Below are 23,594 nucleotides of genomic sequence, written 5' to 3'. Positions count from 1 at the left end.
CCTTTGATTAAGTTAAAGCCATTTGCTTTGCTAATGGTATTGTATAGCAAAGCAAATGGTTTTAACTTAATGAAAGGCGAGACCTATTGCATTTTTAATGCTTGTTTTTATTATAGTTATTTAGTTAGTGAATCGCACCACAGGCAGAATGCTCTATAGTAACAAAGTGAGCGAATTTGCCCCCAGACATTGGGAAATTGTAGTCTGTGTACGTGTGAAGTTCTTAAAACATCCACAAAGATCAAGTTTCTCACACTGTCCACCAATGCAACTTAAGCTGGACACTCGAACGCGAAGGTCGAGAGGCCATGATGCTCATTCGGTTGATGGCCTCTCTGTAGAGATGCAATAGGAGCAGTGCTTTTGTTCCACCTGGGATAGGGATTCTTTCAATCAGAGGATTGCATTATTGCTATTTGAAATACGCTAGTACAAGAATACTGTTGCACAAAAACAGAAGATATATCAACAATGCTTTACGAAATGTTAAAAATAAAAAAACTAATGCATTGAAACAATTTCTCTGTTTTAAACAAAATCTAATGCTGCTCTGAGGGTTAATGAGCCTGCTGCCCTACCTTGACCAACTACTCCCCACCCCCAAAGCTCGCCCTCTTCAAGGGCACGGGTTCGAATCTCAGCTAGGCTGATGCTAATGTTAAAATGAGTACCACCAATGTGGGTAAAATAAATAGCTGTAAACTAAATCGTCAAACTGTAAAAGGGACAGGTCAGCAGCCTAGGGCCCCTGGCTGACTGGGTCTGGGTGCCCTGGTGACTAGGGAGCCTCCCTACACTCCAGGCCAGGGCGCTGCACACTCGGTCTGGCCAGGGGTTGAACGCAAAATTATGATGCCCCCCACCCGTGAAGAAATCCAGGAGGGGCCCATAGACTCGTGTGTCTCACAGTAATGGTCTTGGGCTAAATGCGGCCCTGAAGGGGTGCGGGCCTCCCCTCACGCAAGGGCCTGTATTATACTCCTGGGTCTGCCCTGTGCAGCCTTACCCCGGCAACTTATAGGTTATTCCCACACCGGTCTCACGCAAGAGGACCCTGCCTGTCAATGACGCATTCTGAATGTCCACGCCTCAAATGCCCTTTAAAACTGGACCTGTCCAGTGCCAGAGGGCCTCCATTATGAACCGCTACATTCCCTGTGTGTTCTCAGAGCAGCAGCTGCCACCCCCAGGTCTGCCCTCCTGCTCTCCCCTCCTTCCTTCCACGTGTGTCTGACCACGCTGCTGGTGCGCGGGCCTCTCCTCCCCCGGCGCCAGGCATGGCTTCACGGCTCACCCCAGGCTGCGCCCTGTGCCGATGACCCTTCAGGGAGCGGAGGCGGCATATAAAAAATACATGCAGCGCAGCTCGGTGTGCGCTTACTCACAGCTTCGATTTCCGTGCAGCGGGCACACAGCCGAGGTTATCTGTGCGCAAACAAGAACATGAGTGAACTGTGAAATGGGGCAATAATTGGGGTCAGTGCGCCAGTGCACCTGCTGCACCAAATGGAAGCTAGGCCCCCAACACAGGAAGAAAGCTGCAAGGAGCCTGCTTCCGGGCACACAGGTGTGTACTGTGCACCACGAAGATTACAGGTACAAACCGAAGTGAACTAGACTATGCATATCTGAGAGGCGGCTACTTGGATAGCAAAAGGTTACCCTACTTTGAGAAGCGAAATCCCCAGAGACCAGCCCTAGGTGTGCCACAGAGTCCGTGCCAGAGTGACTGCGCACATACCGACTGCTCGCGGGTCACGTGGCACTGTTCTGCCCTTTAAATGGAGTGTATTAGAAGTTAATAGTTTATTACATTTTAAGAGCCTCTTAATTTCCCGTTCTGTGACCAGCGCATTCCAGCGCCTTAATAAGTCGAGAGCCTGCCTCAGGGCACACGAGGGCCATAGACACGGGCAGAAAGGGATAGTCGGAAGAAAGAACGATCCGGGGTGGGCAAAACAAGGGAAGAAAAGAGAAACAGAGAGAAGAAGTGACGTGAAAAAAGAACAAGAAAGGGTGCAGAAGAGAAGATAAATAGGGAGAGCGTTAGGGACGAAGGACAGAAGAGGAAAAACAAACGAGCATGGCAAGATAACAGAAATAGGGGGTGGAATTAAAAACAGCGCAATAAAGAGCGAGGGGCAGGAGGGGATTCAGAAGTTGAGAAAACAGGGACAGACGCACGTAGAAACAAGCAGCTGTGTCTCTGAGAGAGACAGAGGGAAGGGTCTGCTCGGGGAGACAGAGGGAAGGGGAAACAAATAGTGCTTCCCCAGTAATTAAAGGCCAAAGTGTAACGCCCCCGGTAAAAGATCCAATCCTGGTGGGCGGGGCCAAAAGGAGACAAGGCGGCAACAAAGAGGGACTAAGAAGCCTCCTTAACAATGAGAAGCCAGCGTTTTGCATAGAAGATGACACCTGCGAATGAGGAAGATGGGCGGGGCTTCAACTCCACCTCTGAGAGCTTTGGAATCTGTACTGATTCCAAGTAGCTCTCGTATGACAAGAGCAACGCATGCGCGCTGCTTTCGCCAGCTGAGACCTAAAAACATTCCTCAAAATCTTTACCGCACAGTAAGTAAAGTGAAAGTAAAGCAGCGGGGTATTGCACCCTAAAGCAGTGAAAACAAAATGAAGAAAAAATAAGTGCAATTCACCAACTGAACACAAAACTAACTTCACCACAACCCTCGCGCCTCCCAGCAGTACTGTGCTTTGTGGAACCCCATGCATGCATTCTGTCTTGGTGGCCGTGAGGGACAGACAGCAGGTCTGTAGCACAGCAAGCCCTGATCCGGACAGCCTGTGAGGGTCTTTATGCTGGTAGATGTGCTCTCTCTCTGTGTGTGTATATATATATATATATATATATATATATATATATATATATATTATCTACTGGCGGTCGCCAGTAGATAGTTATAGTTAGGACCGTTTTTCCCTTAGGAAATCTGAAAATTCTATTTTGAATAACTTTGGCGCCGGTTGACGAATCTTCGCGAAATTTTCAAATCTTATGGGGCGCTCTGCTCAGCTCCTACCCTGAAAGTCTCGGGGGGATTCGTCAGGCGGGGGCCGAGAAAAAAGGGGGGTCCCAAAACGCGTTTTCCCCATGCATTTTCCCATGGGACCTTTAGTCGAAGGTACAGCCCGAACGGCTGAACAGAATTACTTGAAATTTGGCAGAGAGGTAGTCCTCAGGTCAGGGATGTGCCTTTTGCATATATGGAGTCAATCTATTCAGTAGTTCCTGAGAAAATTGCAGTCAAAAGCACATACATATCTATAGCCGCGCACCGTGCGCGCACCGTGCGAGCACCCTAACGTGCGCGAGCGTAATTCCGATTGGTGGTTTCATGTTAGTCAACGTTCGAATCGGTCGAAATCAGGAAGTGTTGGACGCCATTTTGTTTGTTTTCAGTGCGAGAGTGAAAAAGGAAGGTGGCGAACGTGAAAAGGGGGCAGGGTAGAGAGTTCCTGACCCCCTAGCCTTTGTCAGGGGGTCCCTGAAGGACCCCGAAGGCAGAGAAAAACATTGTAACATTTTTTTTTTAAATCGCGGGGGTGGCGCACCGTGCGCGCACGGTGAAAAACCCCCCAAAAAATGTTTTAATACGTAGTTTATTGTAAAATAAATATATAAAAAAAATAATAATACATACATAACGTAACATTTAAAAAAACGTACAAATTCACTGAAAAAACCATAGGTTTCACACACGTTATAGTTAGGAATTAGCATTTAAAAAACCTTGTAAATTCACTTAAAAAACCATAGGTTTCACACTTGTTATAGTTAGGTGGATATTTCACTCGTAAAAAACCAGTGAAATTCCCCCGTTATAGTTAGTTCAGATAACTATAACTCGCGCGACCGCCAATCTATCACAAGGATGATGTAATCAGTGATGTCATGAGTGATGCCACTGACCATGTCATGAGTGATGTAATATGTGACGTCATGAGCAGGATTGCGGGCGCGCGAGTTATAGTTATCTGAACTAACTATAACGGGGGAATTTCATTGGTTTTTTACGAGTGAAATATCCACCTAACTATAACATGTGTGAAACCTATGTTTTTTAAGTGAATATATATATATACAAATTCACTGAAAAAACCATAGGTTTCACACATGTTATAGTTAGCTGGAAATTTTACTGATAAAAAACCTATGAAATTCCCCCGTTATTGTTAGTGCAGGCAACTATAACTCACGCGACCGCAATCCTCTGCTGATGCTAATACTGTATTTAGACACTTATTTGCCCATGTCTTCTTCCATTAAATTTTAGCTATACATATATTACAAATATTTATTTTTCATAAAGACACATATGTCATCAGCAGAGGATTGCGGTCGCGTGAGTTATAGTTGCCTGCACTAACTATAACGGGAGAATTTCATTGGTTTTTTATCAGTAAAATGTCCAGCTAACTATAACATGTGTGAAACCTATGGTTTTTTCAGTGAATTTGTACGGTTTTTTAAATGCTAAGTTACTTTACGCCATTCGTGGCGTGCGCGCCCACTTATCGCACCGCGCGCCCACTTTACGCAGTTAGTGCCGTGCACGCACGGTGGGCACGCGGTGCGCTACGTGCACCGCGTGGCCACGTTACGCTAGATGGGCCATGTACGCACGATGCGCTTCGCGCACCGTGCGCACATGGAGGACATATTATGCGCTTCGTTGTGAAAGGTAATCTTTTACATTTTTGGTTAAAAGGTATATGCAATGCACAAATGGTGCTCTCCGGGCACCATTTGCACACGGGGTGGGGAGAGTATGGATATTTTTTTATTTTACAATTTTTATAACCGTACGCGTACGGTAAGCGTAATCGGCGAAATTGTCGAAAAAAATAAAATTTCCTTTTTGGCCTTGGGGGATCTTTGTGGACACCATTATCAAGGCTAGGTGCTTAGGAGCTGTCAAAACAGCCCCTTTACATGTTTATTGCCTTTGATTTTCCTCCGCCCCCTCAGAGTGCGAGAGAGAAAATGGCGGCCGCCGCTTCCTGGTTTCGACCGATTTGAATGTTTACTAAGATCTAACAGCCAATCAGAATCGCGCTCGCGCACGTCACCGTACGCGTACGGTAAGCTTACCGTAAGCGCACGGTAAGCGCACCGTAAGCTGGCTCAGATATATATATTGATTTAAATGCTATTTTCTAAGGAACTACTGAACAGATTTACACCAGACCAACAAAAGGCACTTCCTTGACCTGAGGACTACCTCTGTGCCGAATTTCAAGTGACTCTGTTCAGCCGTTCGGGCTGTAGCTGTGTCTAAAGGTCCTATGGAAAAATGCATGGGAAAAACGCGTTTTGGAACCCCCCTTTTTTCTCAGCCCCCGCTTGACGAATCCCCCCGAGACTTTCAGGGTAGGAGAGGAGCGTAGCGCCCCACCTATTTTGAAAATTTCGCGAGGATTCGTCGACCGGCGCCAAAGTTATTCCAAATAGAATGTTGCGGATTTCCTATGGAAACAGGGTCCTAACTATAACTATCTACTGGCGACCGCCAGTAGATAATATATATATATATATATATATATATATATATATATATATATATATATACAGAGAGAGATAGATAGATATAGATGTGGAGTCAGGTATAGAAAATGTACCGATATTTATCATTCTATATTTTTGTCCTCAATATTTTGGTTACAATATTAGGGATAAAGGTATACCCAACTCAATATTCAGGATCCGCACCGTATGTATGTATATGCCGCCACCTAAAAGAAATATATCAGTGTAAACAAATATACTGTTTCATTGCGCGTTCTCAATGCCTAATTCAATCTATTTCAGGGTGAATCGAGCCAATATTAGGATCAGAGATTTTGCTTGTGAATCAGGGACACGTCCTGAGTCCAAGTTGACTCGGCCTATCTTCCATCTCTTTGGTTCTCTCGTTCTCTTAATATGAATAACCCAGTAGAAATATTTATGGAAACATTGATATTGTGCTACCTTGATAAGATGACATGCATGCTCCTAACCCTCTCCATCCTCCCTTACGCTTGTGTCCTGCCTCTGAATCCCGGCTCCTATATCTCTTTTTCCGCATCCTTTCTCACATCACCCTTTTTAGGCCGCGCATTCAAGACCTCTTGATATACTTTAGTATATACCTTAGTATATACTTATATGTGTATGTACTTTGTGGGCTCTGGAGATCAGCCCTAGGACTTGTCTGCTTCTGCTTAGGGACTTTTTTTTCTGTTTCACTTCTATTTAACTGTCTTGATAGAAAACGACCAGCAGAGGTCAGTTAAATAGCAGAATTTCTTCCTGCTGAGGGGCTTTCTTTTGTTATTTTTCTGGCAACTTTCTCTATTTAACTTTCTTCAAAGAAAACGACCAGCAGAGGTCAGTAAAATACCAGAATCACCTTAGCATTCTCTAGATTCCAGTCCATAGATGGTCTTTCACAAACACCCGTAGACAATAATATTTTTTTTAAATCTTGTATTTTCAGTGATATGACCACCGAAGGCCCTGATTTTATATTAAAAACAGAGCTTTGGACATTACCATTTCCCGCTGAGAGGAAATATTTCTCTCCATGTGTTCCCATACCTGGCATGTCACACAGTTTGGTGCTTACTTTCCCTCCATGTTAAAGAACAGTAGATGTTTCAGCACCCGGGCTAATGTGCTGCATAGCTAAGTACATATTAGGTCCCAAAGGCGAGACCGATTGCATTGCCAATGCTTGTTCTCTCTAGCCCTCAGCATTCACCTCTCTACTCTTCTGATTTTGCAACCTCTAATGAGTGTGGTAGATTATACCACTGTTGCTGAAGTTAGTGATACTATTCTTTATTCTTGGTATCTCGTTCTCTGGGAGCTCCTGCACTTACAATGGACCCGCCAACTATACATGTGGAGGTCTCCATCTGCTCCAGTAGTTGCTAAGCTGAGGAGCCAGGGCTAACTCCAGTAACTGGCAATAGGCTTGGAACTAAGACTTAGTAATGACGCACAATAACATTGATTTTAGTCAAAATATTCCATTAGAACCTTTAACAAGGCCACTTAGAATGTTCACAGCAGCACCTCCACCACAATGGCGGAGGAGCGTCGCCCCACTGGCTCAGCCATCAGCTGAAAAATAAAACAATATCGTTTTATTTTTCAGCTTCTGGCTGACCCAGCGTGTGAAGGGAGGGGCGGGTCCGGGCTACGAAAGGGAGGAGGAATGAAGTGGACTTGCACAGCTAACTGTGCATGTCTGTCTGGCCGGTCATCTTAGGCCGGCCAAACAAACATGCGCAGTTAGGTTTCTCCGACCCAGCTGTATTACACAGCCAGGTTGGAGAAAAAGCACAGGCTCCATGTGCCTGAGCGAGCATTAGACAAGCCCGCTCAGGCCAGTCCCCGGCTGCTGTCACTCAGGGGTTGCACAGGGAGTCTCTGAGGCTGTCCCAGGAAGCAGAGCAGCTCTGAGGTGCGAGGTGGCAGAAGCAGCATCAGGTAAGTGTTATTTTTTTTAAACATTATTCCACCCCCGCGCTACTCCACTCCGTGCCCCTCCAACCTGTGTTTAAATGTGTCGACCGTCACTGGATATTCAAATGAGAACGAAAAGAAACCACAACTCTTTCTGGGATCTGAAATATGCTTTACATATCTACAGCATGGAGAGATGTAGAGCTAAGGCTCCATGGTTAATTTATCAGTAGAGTCTCTGGACATCATTATTCTACGGAGCGAGGCGGTAGAGACTTCTGCTAGGTTGAAATCCTATCAGGTCTTTTTGTTTTTACTGTAGGTTTTAGTTCCAACCATACTGTCTTTGGAATCTAGCTTCTGAACAGAGAGCTACAAAGTATCTCCACGTTTTAAAAAAAATCTGTCTTACTTTACTAGTTTTCCCACAGCCTGGGATTCTCCAGGAAGATAACTTAGGGCCTGATTAGGATGCTGGTCGGACTCTCATCTGAACGGCACCATAGCAGAAGCAGGACCGCCACACTAGAAGTCGGCTGTCCCCCTGCCCGCATTACGATGCAACCGCCTTTACCGCGGTCACAATGTGTATATTTTCTCTTGTGGCGTGTACTGCAGCCCGCAGCACATGCCACAATAGAAAATATACACGTTTAAAACATCCCTGCACTGTGTGTCAGGACCATGCATGGCCTGCCACATGGTGCAGGGATGTTTAGGGGGGAACCATAGGTGCCCCCAGGTCCTGTAGCGGAGTGCCAGGGTGAAAAAGGGCCTGCTAGGAGCCCCCATAGTCACTCTCTGCCTGCCTTTTCATGGCAGGTAAACTTCCATGAAAGGGCAGGCGGAAAGGGACATTGTAATCCCCATGGTGGTGCATGAGCAGGTTCCACCCTCATTGTAGGGATTACTTACCCTCCAGCGCACCGACTGGTCCTTTGTAAGTGCGGACAGTCCCCCGACAGATATCTTTGCGCGCCGCATCCTTCCTCTGCGGGCGGGCCGCAGGGGCCGATGTCTGTAGGTCCGCCACCAACGAGCCGTCTGTCAGACTCACCGACATCGTAATCAGGCCCTTAGTGTGTCCAAGCCAAACTGCAGGTCCTGCACCAAATCAAAAAGCCCTCTACCCAAAAGTGTAAAGAGGATCCCAAAACCACTAATATCGCAGCCACTGGTAGGCACAGGAAACTGAACAATGTTTGGCAAATGTGTGTCTGGTGTACCAGGGTCTTTGAGGTCACTTCATTGCCTTCATTCACTAAAGCCTCCCAATGGGTCTTCATGCAGGTCAGACTAGAGTACCATGACTGTCATCAGACAAGATACTCAAGTGTGTTCACAAACTTTAGAGGTCTTTATTTTAGTACCAGCTAGACACATTCAAGATTTTCGCTGTTGAGAGTGGGGCCCAAGAATCTGGTGGGTGCTCTGAAAAAGGTTGCATTCATCAATAGCAGAAGCTCCCTTGATTAGAGTCAGGTTAGACCAAAATGTGAAATCACTAAGAACGCTAAGTCATAGAGAAATGTTCTGGTGGTTCTTAGTTCGGTACCATTTGGCCAACACAATGAAGAGTACGCAGAAAATGCACAACCATTGTGTTCTTCTTATCTTGGAACAGCAGATAGTTACCCCACCAAATCACCATCACACTGGAGATAAAGGAATGCAGAAAAAGAAAAAAAAACAAGACAACAGAACTTCTACATCTATGCACTCCAGATTCTAGAATGACAACCCTGTATCCATTAACACTGCTCAAACCTTGATTCAATTTAGGAAAACTCTTAAGGCACCTCTCTTTCAAGAATATTACACCACACCATAGCTCCAGCAAACATCTGCTACCTCTCCCATCACTCATTTACTGTAGCGGTGACCCTGTACAGTGCCCTGCATCCTTTAAGCTATGTTAGGGCTGCACAAATACCACGTAGAGGTAAAGTTGGGATGCAAATCTTCGTGGTTCATAGACAGGCTCCAACTTTGAGTTAGTCTTCAAACTGGTCTAAATTAGCTGGGCCTTGACTTAGTCTCCTTTTTGGCCAAATCAGTTTCACTCCATGGAGGCAGTTATTGGTTTTGTCCTCCAAACAAGGACAGCTGCTTTTCCTTGATATCTGTAACTAGGCCTAGTCTAAGCCTTGAGGAGAACCTAAATTGAGATTCCTGGTGTTGTCATGCCATTCTTTGAGCTGGTGCTGCAGATCTCCCACTCAGAGTACAAAATGAGGACCAGAAACAAGCTACTGAGATTCAGTACTTGCAAATCGAGGACACTCACAAAAAGCCAGGGCCCATTGACAAGATGGGCCCGGGTGGCAGCTTGGTGGCAATTGTTGGAGTGAGGTTTGTTTGAGTTTGCCCTCAATCACAGGCAAACCTGAGAGGGTAATGGAAATCCTATTAGTCTAGAACAAGAGACCTCGGTCTCCAGCCCTTTGCTGAAGTCTTGTCTATGAAGCCTCTTGTGTCTTCAGACGCCTCCTCTGTTGAGCCGCATCATCTTTTATTGTGTATCCCTGCTAAAACCAACATGGCATCCACGTACTAAGGAGGATCGGTCAAGCCCCTGGGTAATCAGTGATTCAAGAACAATGTTGAGTCATTTGTGTGCCAGTGGGCAGACCATTCCACAGGGACCATGCTTGGGGTGTAAGGGAGCGCCCCTGTGCCCCAGCTCGCTTTATCTTTGGTGCAACCAAAACGGTTTTATCGCATGATTTGAGTGATCTATCCAGTTGGTAAAATAGGATTTTGCCTACCTACATTCCAATAAGTTGCCAAGGAAAAATGTATTAATCATGCTCATGGGTTTATGTTTTACTCTTGCTTCGACTGTAAGTACCTGCATTCTTCTGAAGTTGACCAGTGCACTAGTGGTGGATTCAGAACCATCGGCAGATTGCTTGTATCATTTTTTGTTGGCCCTGCCATAACTGAGTTACTGTAATCCAACTGATGGCCAACCACTGCTCGGCTATGGTTGAACTGTTTTTTTTCTTCAGTAAGATGGTTTTTTTTGTAGCTTCAAATGAGAAAATGGAATATAATGAACATCGAAAGAAAGCAGAAGGAAAATGGGCAGATTCTTTGAGTTGGAGATCATAATGTGAACCAGATGCCACATGTGATCAATGCACATATTGCTGAGTTACATGTGTCATCTGCAGGTCAATGGTGTTGTTCCTTGTGAGATAGCTCAGTTATTTAATATCCTGGCTCACATGTTTTTGTGTAGTCTGCAAACTGCAGATACCTGCAGGTCACAGATAGTTATCCCATTGAGACATCTGAGGGGTAACAGAGATCTGTGCGTCATGCATTTACACATTTGGATCACAATGAGACGGAGCAGTAGGTTAATTAATCTTTCCGTGGGGTTCTGTGTATAATAAATTGGTCAAAATTTCCAGACCAAGTGAGACAGCTTTTACAAGGCAGTGCACTCAGAGTGGCAGCTCTGTATCAGCGCAGTCCCATGATTAAAAAGAGAAATCTTAAGCAAAAACACACATTGAAAAATGTACTCCTAAAAGACATCAATGTTGCTTCCACGACCATCTCAGAATCCAAGGCCTCCTTGGTGGCTGGATCAACACAGGGGGGACCAGTGGCGGGGACCGACCAGGCACTCTCATGCTATTATGACTTAGAGGCTTGCGAGGGACTGTGGTTCTGTCACCCCATGGCATGGAAGTGGAAGACCTTGGCGCCATGGGCCTAGGAAGTCACTGGTCCAGGATGTTCATCCTATGCCTAAGAAAGTGATGTAAAGTGAAGGATGTGTAACGGGAGCACGAGGCAGCCAGGCCTCATAAGATTAGAAATGGGGGAGGAGCTCTGGCAAGCAAGGTGGCCGGTGCCCATTCTGGAGGTGCCCTCCCAGTGCCAGTCCTTCCACTTTCACACAGCGTATGAAGCAGCGGCATCTAGAATATTAGTGTATCGTTGATAAAAGAATCTTTATTTTTGAAGACAATGGGGCAAATGTATAAAGAAGTGGCGGAGTAAGGCGTTAGCTATCATGGCTTAATGCCTTACTCCGCCACTTCAGAAACGCAAGGCTGCACCATGTTCACAAGAATATGGTGCAGCCTTGCGTTTTCCGCTGCGCTGGTGCTACACTTACCATTGTAGTGCCAACGCAGGCACCCTTGCACCATAGTGCAAGGGTGTCTGCATGCAGGGGAAGATTGTTTATCAATCTTTAAATGCCGTTTTGTCACTACTATGGGTCCGATTCCGATCCGGGTCGGAAGGGCACCGAACGCAATCCGGTCGGAAAAACTACGAGCCGTACGCGTGTTTTACGCCCGACTCGTACAGCTGTACGAGCGAGCAAGTACGATGCGAGCTACATGAAATTCACCGACCGAGTCGTTTCCGGGTCCGAACCGCTCCGTACGTCTCAGTCGTAAGTTAACCGTGGCATGCAATGGATGCGATTCACGACCGAGCCAGTACGATGCACGCGTTGGACAGCCTGTGCGAGCCGAAGTGTCCGGCTCGCAAATTGTCCGGGTGGTTGCCTTTGGGGGTCCGCGTCGGACCCCCTGTCACCTGCAGCCCTACGACTCAGACACAGGGGGAGACCCATGGGTCTCCCCTACACAGACATGTACTGTGCAGATGGCACCGACGCATACCCACTGTAGGGAGCGTCCTTGTCCGCAACGTACTCGTTCAGTCAATGGGAGCCCATGCACGCGTCGTTGACTTCTATGGGAGTCCGACCGAACCGAGTCCGACAGCATACGGCTGCATCGTACTCGCTCGGTCAGACTGCAGGACTCCGGCTCGGTCGGAAAACACTCCGGATCCGGCTCGGTCGGAGTGCTTTCCGACCCGGATCGGAATCGGCCCCACTGTGTGCTGCTTAATGCAGCACACATGAAAGTTACAAAATGTCATTTTTTTAAAAAGATTGTTAATGTGCAGGAAGGGACACCTTCCTACACATAAACAATCCAAGGCGTTTTGCTTTTTCCATGTGTGCTGCACAAGGCAGCACACATGGAAAAAGCAAAAACAAGGAGAAATAAATCATTTCTCCTCGCTTCGCCAAATTAAGACCAGGTTTTCCCTGGTCTTAATTTTGGTGCTGCCTCCTATTTACCCCACCCTTGTAAATAGGGGGCAGCGTCAAATTCAATAGGTGTTGCGGTGGAACGCCCACCGCAACACCCATTGCCCTCCCCTTTCACACTAAGTGTAGCATGAAAGGGTCCCTTATTTACTAGGCAGCGTTAAGCCACGTTAAGTGGCTTAACGCTGCCTTGCAAATAAGATAAAACCCCTATAACCACAGGAACATCCTAAAAAGTGACTTTCCCGTGGCGATAGGGGCTCGTACACATACCCCAATGTTCGCCTACAGGGTTGTCGTCAGTAGATCTGGAGCATGTCCATGTTGGATTCCTTCCCAGATTTACGTGTAGCAGGCACTTTACTTCTGTCGTGCAGAGATACCTGGTGTGTGGGAGCTCTCGAGCTGACTTTGGAGATTAATAATATGACTTAAAAAGAATGTGGTTAAGGTTACAACTCACCCGTACTCCATACTTCTGTTTAAAGGCATCCCTTTTTAGGTTGTTGATCTTCATCTCACAACTCATAAACAAATACATTAAATTTATGACATCGCATATTTTTACATGAATTCCTTCTTGCAGCAGCCCATAGATCAGACCAGGGTGACAACAAAATCTATATACCAATCAGGAGTTTTCTTATTGGGTGTTTTATTAGGTTTCAACGTGACACATACAACCACAATAATTAAAAAAAAACATTAGCAAATCCAGCAGCTTAGCCCTTTAGAGCTGCAACATATTGGCTTTATCGGTGATTGTTATATGTTTCTTCCTTGTTTTCAGCCAGCGCGCATATTGCCTGATGCCACCTTCAGAGTGTTCCTCAAAGATGCACGAGGAGGGGTCGAGAGGAACAAAGAAATAAACAGCTTAAAGAATTCATCAGCCTATAAGGATGTCTCACAAACACATAAATAGAAAACCATCAAATAAGGAGCAGACGAATGAGACAGACAAAAAGATAGCCAATCACTAGCAAGGAGATGACCAAAACACCCCCTGATTACGAGTTTGTTGGTATATTCTGACCCTTGCATATACCCTTGTTTACACACGAGTTGGAATTATGAGCTGTTAAGTATTTAAGACATCCACTAATTATATGAAGCGTTAAATCATGGGTACTCACAAACTTTCTGTCGGGGGCCAAAATTCCAGTGTGGTTTGTGGCCGAGGGCCGCATGCGGTAGGGGTGGGGTCAGTGGGGGGCGGGGTCAGTGGGGGTCACGGCTAGAGTAAAAAAAAATCAACCCAGTTTCAAAACATTAGACAATGCAACAATGCTGTATTTCAAAAGCAGATGTAACTACTAAGAGCACATTTTGATAATACATTTCTATTAACAGACAATAGCATTCTTAAGAGGCATTGCATAGCTTCATACACACTTTGACCCCAATTCCATCACAGGGTTACTTTTGGCCCACCCTTAACGCAGCAATAGCCTGCAATGTCTTGCAAACGGAATGGCGGAAAGGCAAGTACCAAAAACTGAAGAAAGTCAAGAGGACTCCGAGAGTTTACTTTTTATTCCTGGAGTAAACTTAATGACGGCTGAGGGCAGTCTGATAAGGCCCACCCGATTTTCTTCTCCTTCCGCCCGGCCTTCTTCCCCTTCCGCTCTTATAGTGCATACTCTAAGAAACACCCTTGCCATTGCTGGAAGGATGGGGGATTGTGATCCAGCCATGCTGAAGCCTTACAAATATGACATACTGCCATGGTGATGAAGACCATCCCTTCTTTCACTGTTTACTTCATCCTTTCTCCTACAAGGCAGACACCTTCATATCCATGCTGCCACACTGCCATCACACACCCTGGATCTACTACCCATAGGCACTATCGCTGTAGCTGACTATTCTGATCGGTTTTGTGGGCTCGCTATAGACAGCTTCAGAAGTCTTTCACAGCTTTGCATCCAATATTACATAGAGTGGGCTTTGGTTCAGGCCCCTGCTCATGATTGCCAGGCTTTTTGTCCATTTCCATTGGTAGATCCTGATTTTGTCTTTTCTCTCTATTCTTGTGCTGGTCCCACTCCTATAGGAATTTGGCTTTACCCTGATTGAATGAATTGTTTCCTTGAAATGCTGATATCAGAAAACAACTTTTCTTTTATTTCTTCACCATTTGTGTTTACCACTCCAGGGAAGTTCATGTCATGCTCTTTTCTCTATATTTTCTCTTTATTTAGCTTTTCCCTTTTCTAGCTCATATTCTTTCCCTCGCTTCTCCCCTACAATAATCTTTTGTTGTTTCCTCCCTCTGGCACAAAGTAGTACTGACTTCACAAAGTATTTACATCTCTCTCTCTCTCTGTCAGTCAGTCTCACTCTCAGTCAGTCAGTCTCTCTCTCTCTCTCTGTCAGTCAGTCTCTCTCTCTCTCAGTCAGTCAATCTCTCTCAGTCAGTCAGTCTCTCTGTCAGTCAATCTCTCTCAGTCAGTCCGTCAGTCTCTGTCAGTCAGTCCGTCAGTCTATCTCTGTCAGTCAGTCTCTCTGTCAGTCAGTCTCTCTGTCAGTCAGTCAGTCTCTCTCTCTCTCTCTCTCTCTGTCAGTCTCTCTCTCTGTCAGTCAGTCTCTCTCTTAGTCATTCAGTCTCTCTATCAGTCAGTCTGTCTCTCTCTGTCAGTCAGTCAGTCTCTCTCTTTGTCAGTCAGTCTCTCTCTCGCTGTCAGTCAGTCTCTTTCAGTCAGTCAGTCTCTCTCTATCAGTCAGTGTCTCTCTGCCTCTCAGTCTCTCTCTGTCAGTCAGTCTCTCTCTCAGCCAGTCAGTCTCTCTCTCTCTCTCTCAGTCTCGCTCACAGCCAGTCAGTCTCTCTCTCTCTCTCTCTCTCTCTCTCTCTCTCTCTCTCTCTCTCTCTCTCTCTCTCTCTCTCTCTCTCTCTCTCTCAGTCTCTCTCTCTCAGCCAGTCAGTCTCTCTCTCTCTGTCAGTCTCTCTCAGGAAGTCTCTCTCTCTCCCCCCCAGTCAGTCAGTCTCTCTCTGTTAGTCAGTCAGTCTGGCTCTCTGTCAGTCAGTCTGTCTCCCTCTCAGTTAGTCTCTTTCAGTCAGTCAGTCTCTCTCTCTCTGTCAGTCAGTCATTCTCTCGCTGTCAGTCAATCTCACTCTCTCAGTTAGTCAGTCTCTCTCTGTCGGTTAGTCAGTCTCTCTCTGTCAGTCAGTCAGTCAGTCTCTCTCTCTCTCTCTCTCTCTCTCTCAGTCTCTCTCACAGCCAGTCAGTCTCTCTCTCTCTCTCTCTCTCTCTCTCTCTCTCAGTCTCTCTCTCTCAGCCAGTCAGTCTCTCTCTCTCGCAGTCAGTCTCTCTCTCTCTGTCAGTCTCTCTCAGGAAGTCTCTCTCTCTCTCTCTCTCTCTCCCCCCCAGTCAGTCAGTCTCTCTCTGTTAGTCAGTCAGTCTGGCTCTCTGTCAGTCAGTCTATCTCCCTCTCAGTTAGTCTCTTTCAGTCAGTCAGTCTCTCTCTCTCTGTCAGTAAGTCATTCTCTCGCTGTCAGTCAATCTCACTCTCTCAGTTAGTCAGTCTCTCTCTGTCGGTTAGTCAGTCTCTCTCTGTCAGTCAGTCAGTCTCTCTCTCTCTCTCTCTCTCTCTCTCTCTCTCTCTCTCTTAGTCAGTCTCTCTCTGTCAGTCAGTCTCTCTCTCAGTCAGTCTGTCTCTCTCTGTCAGTCAGTCAGTCGCTCTCTTTGTCAGACAGTCTCTAGTTCGCTGTCAGTCAGTCTCTCTCAGTCAGTCAGTCTCTCTCTCTCAGTCAGTCTTTCTCTCTCTCTCTCTCTCTCTCTCTCTCTCTCAGTCTCTCTCTCTCTGTCAGTCAGTCTCTCACTCAGCAGGTCAGTTTAAACACCAAAATCCACATGTTATTCTCCACCAATTAGTAATAGGTGCTATTTGTCGCACCCAATAAATAACACACCCCGTGGTATCATTATTTATCAGGTGAGATAAATAACACCTAAACTCATAATCAGGGCCTAAGTATGTTATGTTCTGCAAACGTAAGAGCTTTGCAAAACAGAGCTTAAGCTTTTCTGTAGCCCATCTCCGAAATGGAGGTTCCCATAGCCTGCTTTGGACAGGCCCCTGAAGATGCTGAGTTCAGGAGCCTGCTCAGCAGAAATCTGTGAATTTTTAGATGTTTGTAAATCTGTGAATTTTGAGATGTTTGTTATTTGACTTATGTCTGGAAGGTTTTAGTGAGCAGCAGCTGCATAGTTAATGGTCTTCAAGGTGGGGCAACCCTTCTTGTCATCACTGAAAGGGTGCAAGAACAAAAGGAGTGCAGCTGTGAGCGGACGGTGATGGGAGGATACTGTGGGGTGTGATGGGAGTCCTAGCACTCCTTCATCTCTTTGCTGCACTTGGTCAGGTCTCTATTGGACCAACCCGCTGAGCATTTCAGGTGTATCAAGGAGCCTGAGATATACAGTCCCCATTTATCGTGAACGCCCGGAGTTTGAAGCCTCCCAAGCCCAAGCAAGTTCAAAATTGTGAACGTTTTCCTTTTCAAAAATGTTTCGGCAAGTCCTTTTGTCATTTACCAACATAGATTATTTGGAACCTCCTATAGACCCTCTCGCCTGCTTCCGTCTGTAAGCACACACTCTTATTCCTACCTCATGGCTTCCGTTTACCCTTCGACGTCTTCTCCCTTCCTCCTCCTTTCTTGTATGTCCATTTTGTTCAACTCCCATATTATTATTTTTCTAATGTTTAACCCAAACCATTTCAAATGTGCAACTCGCCCCGAGCCCCCTTTCCTCCTTAACGTTCTTTAATTCTTGTTTTTCCTCTGAGTATATTTCATGTTGATGTTACAACAAATGTAGACACCTTAACAGCTACCAGTCTTTAATTTTGATAACCCAGTGCATTGCTATTCTTAACATTTCTACTTTCTTAGGGATCATAAGAACATTAATATGTATTTTCAATCCCAGACATGGCATACAGTGCTTTTTTGACATCATTCTGTTTATTTATTAGTTTGGAAACTTTTAAGTTGGAAATGTATCAGCCTGTCAGCATTTTGTCAATTTGCCACACTCCTTATATCATCACTGGACAGTTGGTGTACAGCGCACCAATTTTACATAACAGTGCACTCACCCTATCCTAATTCTGTAGATTTATCCATCTTTCAAATTGCGTTACACATGAGCTACTATGGTGCTTTATGTTTATGTTCTGATGATATATTCCTTTGTGAATCCCCTGGGTCTGGTTTGCTACAGTGCAGTGTTTCTTACATTCGCAATGTGCTGTGTCCTGCTAATCTACATTTAATATTTATATAGATCGAAATTGCTGCAGACCTGACTTAATGTAGCGCGGTATTGTTAAGGCGGTGCTGTGGATCTGGCATCGCACAATATTCTTTTTCCCCTGTTAGGGTTCTGTATTTTGCTAGTTATTGCACAGAATTCAATTGTCAGTGATCTGCAGCTTTTTTTTTTTAGAGGGAACCTCCTGGTTAACCTAAAAGTCTGCTTTTTCCTGGCAGGCTGTGCAGTAATGTTGCCTACTTCCTTGGCACCATTGCTGAAGATGAGATTGGAGCATCACACCTGGTGCTGCTCGCTGAGAGGCCTATCACGAAGGATTGCAGCCTCCTGGGCATGCTGGCAGCCATGCTGACGTGGGATGATTCCGAAGCAGTAATGAATGCGGCAGGCACCCTGGGCACCTTGGTAAGGAATCTGCAACACTCTATATATCTGCAAGTATGGAAAGAAGGATGAGGCTTAAGAATTATTAGAGCATTGCTGAGAACTCCATAGAAGACAATGGAGTAGCTCCGGGCTTCTAATGCCTGTTCTAATAGCCCAATAGCCCTTCTGGCGCGCTTCCTCATTATAGGGACTTGCCTGCTACTCCGGCCTATAACTCGGGTTCAGGGCCTTTAATCACCGGTACAGCCCTTAGCAGCTGGCTATATGCCTATAACCTAACCTTCTCCAGGCTCTTTCAACAGCATCCCTTTCTTCAACCCAAGTGGGGCTTAGAATCTCCATCAGACCTGCATCTAATAAAGAAAGCTTAGATCAACAAATCATTGAAGACTGAACCACTGAAGCAGGACAAAATAAACAGGCAGTTAGAAACAGCAACAACACAAAGAGGTGACATAGCAACACATCCAATCAATCAGCCTGTTGTGGGCAGATGAAAGGACATCTACGGAGACAGCGATAAAAACTCCCCAACTGTTATATGCCAAATCATATCTTTAAGAGGGAAAATGGCTGTGTGTTTTTATTTCTCACCCATGTCTCATACAAAAGCGCAACATAAAATATTTGATTTCAATGGAATGTAAGAACTGAAGGGCATACTGAGTCTCACCTTGAAGCCGTGATATATATATGTATGTATACGAGATTAGTCTAAAAACCAAATTGCGATTCGGTAATGTGTTACCAATGTCAATTTGGGTTTTGTACATTAAAAACACATGTTGTGGAAGCCTTCTTTTTGGCCCCCCTTGATGGGCACTTCTACACAACCTAAGTACTCTGTAAAAAGCTTAGGCGTCCTCATCGACAAAGATCTTTCGATGAAACCCCAATTAGGAGCAGTTACCTCTGCCTGCTTTCTTCAGCTGTGAAAAAACATGAAGATTAGCAAGCAGCAAGCTTCTCACTTTCGAAGCCCTGTTCCAGGTTATTCTTGCTTTAGTCATTTCATGAATTGACTATGCAAATTCTCTTTATCTTGGACTTCCTAAATGTCTCTCTCGCAGACTCAAACTATCACAAAACCAGGCATTTGGTTTTTTCATGGGTGCAGTAATCACTAGGGATATATTTCTTGCACACATTTGTATTTATGCAAGTTTTTGGTTATATTTTTCCTGCCCTGATGAAGTTGTGGCATTACACAGCCCAAAGACGAAACATGTGTTGGCTAGAAGTTTCCTATGGCCAAGGTAAATAGTAGTTTGAACAGAGAGCAACCCTGTCTGACTCTCTGCTGTACTGGCTATGTCTCTGACACAACTCAGGTCAATGATGTTTCATGTAGTGTGCCAGGCGGCTCCATGCTAAAGTCAACAAAAGTGAGTCTTACTAGTTGCCTCCAGCAGCAGAACTTCATGCACCCCCCACCTTTTTTGTATTTTTAGGTGCTGTGCCGCACAGGTTCACTGGAGATTATCAAGCACTATCTGGGAGCTTTATTAAACTGTGCTGGCCATCTTGGCTTCTGTAACCATACCACCCTTAGAAGCAAAGGTTAAACCTTATAAAAGAAGAGAGACCAAACTCCATGAGCAGATAAGATCATGTTGGGCTGCATTGCAGTAACAGTTGAAAAGGAGATGGTGCTCTGAAAGCACTTCACTTTTGTAGCACTAGCATTGTAAAATATCTTACTGTTTGACTTTGGCACCACTCAGTCTGAAATTCATTGTCATTTGTAAACTTTTGTAAGTTTTCATTTTTCTGTGCAATGCAATCAATATCCTAGTCTAAAGAGGTTTTCAACTGTATGGGTATTTACCCCTTGTCAACAGCATTTACGTGAGTGCCATTTATGGTGTTGTAAGTGACCTATTGTACCAGCATCTATTTATAAATCTGTTGAGAATGCCTCGTCAAGGACTCCCAGGCATTTGCAGCATAAACCCTTCTTGCAGCCTTACATAGCTACATGAATTGTTCTTAATTTACCACTTTAGATTATTTTGTTATAGACTGCTCTCAGCCCACTGCTCATGGATGGTTGAGCAAGCTAACATAATCTAACACTATGTGGTGTCATGAAAAGCTTTATTGACCCGTCAAAGATGTGCAGGTAAATGGATCTAGGGTTTCCGTATTTTGTATCTTTGATGTGATAATAGTGAATGATAATGGCTCTCCCTTAAATGGACCTAGCGATCAAATGCATATCACGTTTGCATGTTCCTAGAGATGATGTGTATTAAGGATGGGCATTGACTTTCTACCTCCTAAGGCATAGCTCTTAGTTGATTGTTGGGTTGGGCATTAGCTTTCCTTTTAAAAAAAGTACCCGTTGTTGGATGATCATGAAATGCTCCTGGGAGTGAATAACTATGCTTCACCTTTACCTAGTGATATGCATGTCCTTGACATGTTTCATGGCAATGAGTAAGATGAAATGATTTCTGTAATGAAGAAAAGTTTGTATGTGAGTGAAGAGGATTTCAACGTATAGTTCACTCATTCCTTCCTAGGCGGAGACGAGTATGGGCCAGCAGTTGCTCCTGAAAGATCCCCAAGGAGATGAGATCATTGAGAACATCACACTCTTGCTTGACTCTTCCAATGAATGGACAGCCAGCAATGCGGCCTTGGTGCTGGCACGACTCTCGATGTGCCAAGAGGGGTGTGTAAAGCTCTTGGAACACACCACCTCAGAGCTCACGCTGAAAAAGCTGATTATGAGTTTGCAGGTGGATCAAGCTGGTGAGTATCGATCAGTCACTTCAGAAAAAAGCTGAAACAAAAGCTTTGTTCACGTCAAGTGTCTTTTGTAAGTTGCATCCCAGTGTCTGCCATAAAGCTTTACAGACACAAAAAAAAGAAAAAAAGGCGATCAAGTGTACAGCAGGTAGAAAGGGAATGTCATAAAGAGGGTTGCAATAGAAAAGCAAATAGGGAGGGCATTAGTGGATGTACCAGTGACATCTAGTGAGAGACAGATGAGGATGTTGCAGGAGGGGTCGAGGCACATATGTAGGAATATGGCATACTAAGTAGTGATAAAGATAAAGTTAGAGCATGTGTAAGGCAAAGGGAGGGTACTTGGAAGATGGAAAAGTGGGGAGAAGCGATAAGAGTGAGTGATTGCACAAAAAAACCTCTGGAATGATACTGAGATATCAATAGGTACATGGAAACACAATGGAAAAAACACAGTTCAAGGTTAAGTGCAAAAGAAGTATGTTGTTCTGATTATTACATAGCAAATAGGAGCGGGGGGACTTCTCTGTACGTGAAACACAAGAATGTGTGACTAGTGTCAGAATTACAACTATGTGCAGACAGTTGTCATCCTAGGTGACTCTATTCAACGTCAGGTTCTGCTGTGTAAGTACAATATGCAAGTTAACTGCAAGACTGCTCCGTTGTAACTTCCAAAGTGGAATTTTGCTTTTTTTTTTTTTACATTAATCAGCATTCAAGAAAAATCAGGTTTTGATTCTCTGACCTGAGTTTGCCCTAACTTCTAAGCATAAGATGGAAGACAGCTGACTGTCTGAGGTCATAGGAGTGCACTGAAGCTTGTACCCCCATCATTTGAGCTTTGACTCCTTTTTTAGGTCACGCTACATTGCGCACGTGCTATGTTGTGAGACGTTTTGTTTACAATTAAGTGGGCTTACAACACGCCCACAGCATACTATTAGTTGTTTTCATTCTCACTGTCATTTACAATCATTCGATTACTTAGCTCCTGTAGGCTTCCCTTCCTTCTATGTGTTAGCACCTCCATGGAGCATGAACCAAGCACATGTATTCTTCCTAGTCTTTTTGAAATGCACTATTTGTTTAATTTTATAAGCATTTTGGTATTATTCCTGGACATGCAATGTGGCTTCCCTACTTTTAACAGAGGCATTCAGCTTCTTATTTATGTTGTTTTCTCCCTATCTGCCATCTCTATTGATGCTTTAGTTACTTACACCCAAACTGTACTACTCTACAGCACTCTACTCTACTTCACTCTAAGCCACTCCACTTCACTGTACACCACTCTACACTAATCCACTCTATTGTAAGCCACTCCACTCTAGTCTACACCACTCACCTCTATTCTCCTCTATGCCACTCTACTCTATGCCACTCCACTTTACTCTATGCCACTACTCTTTGTTGCCTCAGGGTCCTGGACCTTCGACAGGGAGCTTCTGTAACATATTTGGATCCTATGGGTGAATAGATTATGAATTTTTAATGGAAATTAATAGAGGGACTGCCTTGACTGGTCTGTTGTGGGACGCCCGAAAGGCAGGAATTTGGGAGGAAACCCTTAACTTTAGTCTGTGGCAACAGAAGTTAAAGCAGACTGAGATCCTGGGGCTTTACCATGAGCTATCCCAGAGGAGAAATTGACCTGGAGGCTGACTAAGGGTATGGATCTTCATGACACGCAGCAAGAAATAGCTATCTTAAAGTTAAAGATCAACCATCATTTTAGTAGGGAGGTGGCCGTTACATTTCACCATTATAGATCGGAATGCTATGAATATGGGTAGACCACGGAAGACTATTAGCAAAGCAGATTAGGCAGAACAAAGTGGATAATGAGATACCTGCCATAATAGATCAGTAAGGGAGGACCTTTGAAACCCCGTCTGATATTACAAGGGATTTCAGGGACTTGTATGAAGCCCATATATACAGAATAACTTGAAATCCTGACAAATGGGTATGAGAATCTTTTTATGGGATTGGACAGGGTCAGATTAAACAATGAGGACCAGGTTACCCTGGATACTCCAAAAACATTGGACGAGATTTCTGAGGTGATAAATTCATTAGCCTCTGGGAAAGCTACTGGGCCTGATAATCTTCCGCTGGAATTCTTTAAAGTTTTTTGGATAACACCGACAGGATATGCTGTAGACTTTCCTGCTGGCACAAGCGGGGTCAATCCCACCTTCATGAGAAACAACTAATGTTATAGTTTTTAAGAGAAAAGGTAAATCACTTTTGTTCCCTGGATCATATAGGACGATTTCTTTAATAAATTGTGAGGGAAAATGTATGCCAAAATATTGGCAAATCGGCTGAGGAGTGTTATCTGGCCATTAGTATCACTCCGGCAAAACAGTTGTATTCCGATGTGTGGTACAGTCGACCACGTTAGAAGAGTGATCACCCTGTTCGACACAGCTTAAGCTTCAAAGTCATCACTGGGTTTAGTTTTATTAGATGCCTCGAAGGCTTTTGACCATATGTCATGGGAATGTTTGTGGGCAGTCTTAGAGTGGAAAGGGTTTGGCAGAAGCTTTATCAAGGCCATTAAGACCCTGCATAAGACTCCCAAGGGCTGCATTACAAA

At 44.8% G+C, this 23,594-nt stretch overlaps 1 protein-coding gene across 2 annotated transcripts in view; it reads left to right on the top strand.

Annotated features, from left to right (window-relative positions):
* Positions 1 to 23,594, top strand: part of LOC146868543 (uncharacterized) — a 152,626-nt gene that overhangs the window by 22,279 nt on the left and 106,753 nt on the right. For both annotated transcript variants that reach the window (XM_085611112.1, XM_085611104.1), the window contains exons 2-3: positions 18,067 to 18,253; positions 20,761 to 20,992. In XM_085611112.1, the coding sequence (XP_085467238.1) occupies positions 18,182 to 18,253; positions 20,761 to 20,992 (304 nt within the window). In that variant the 5' untranslated portion in view covers positions 18,067 to 18,181. The remainder of the gene's footprint in view (positions 1 to 18,066; positions 18,254 to 20,760; positions 20,993 to 23,594) is intronic.

Source organism: Triturus cristatus, chromosome 1_2 (assembly GCF_964204655.1).
Source record: "Triturus cristatus chromosome 1_2, aTriCri1.1, whole genome shotgun sequence".
In the NCBI taxonomy this organism is placed as follows: domain Eukaryota; kingdom Metazoa; phylum Chordata; class Amphibia; order Caudata; family Salamandridae; genus Triturus; species Triturus cristatus.
Note: the sequence above shows the minus strand (reverse complement) of the source record. Positions and strands in the feature narration are given on the sequence as shown.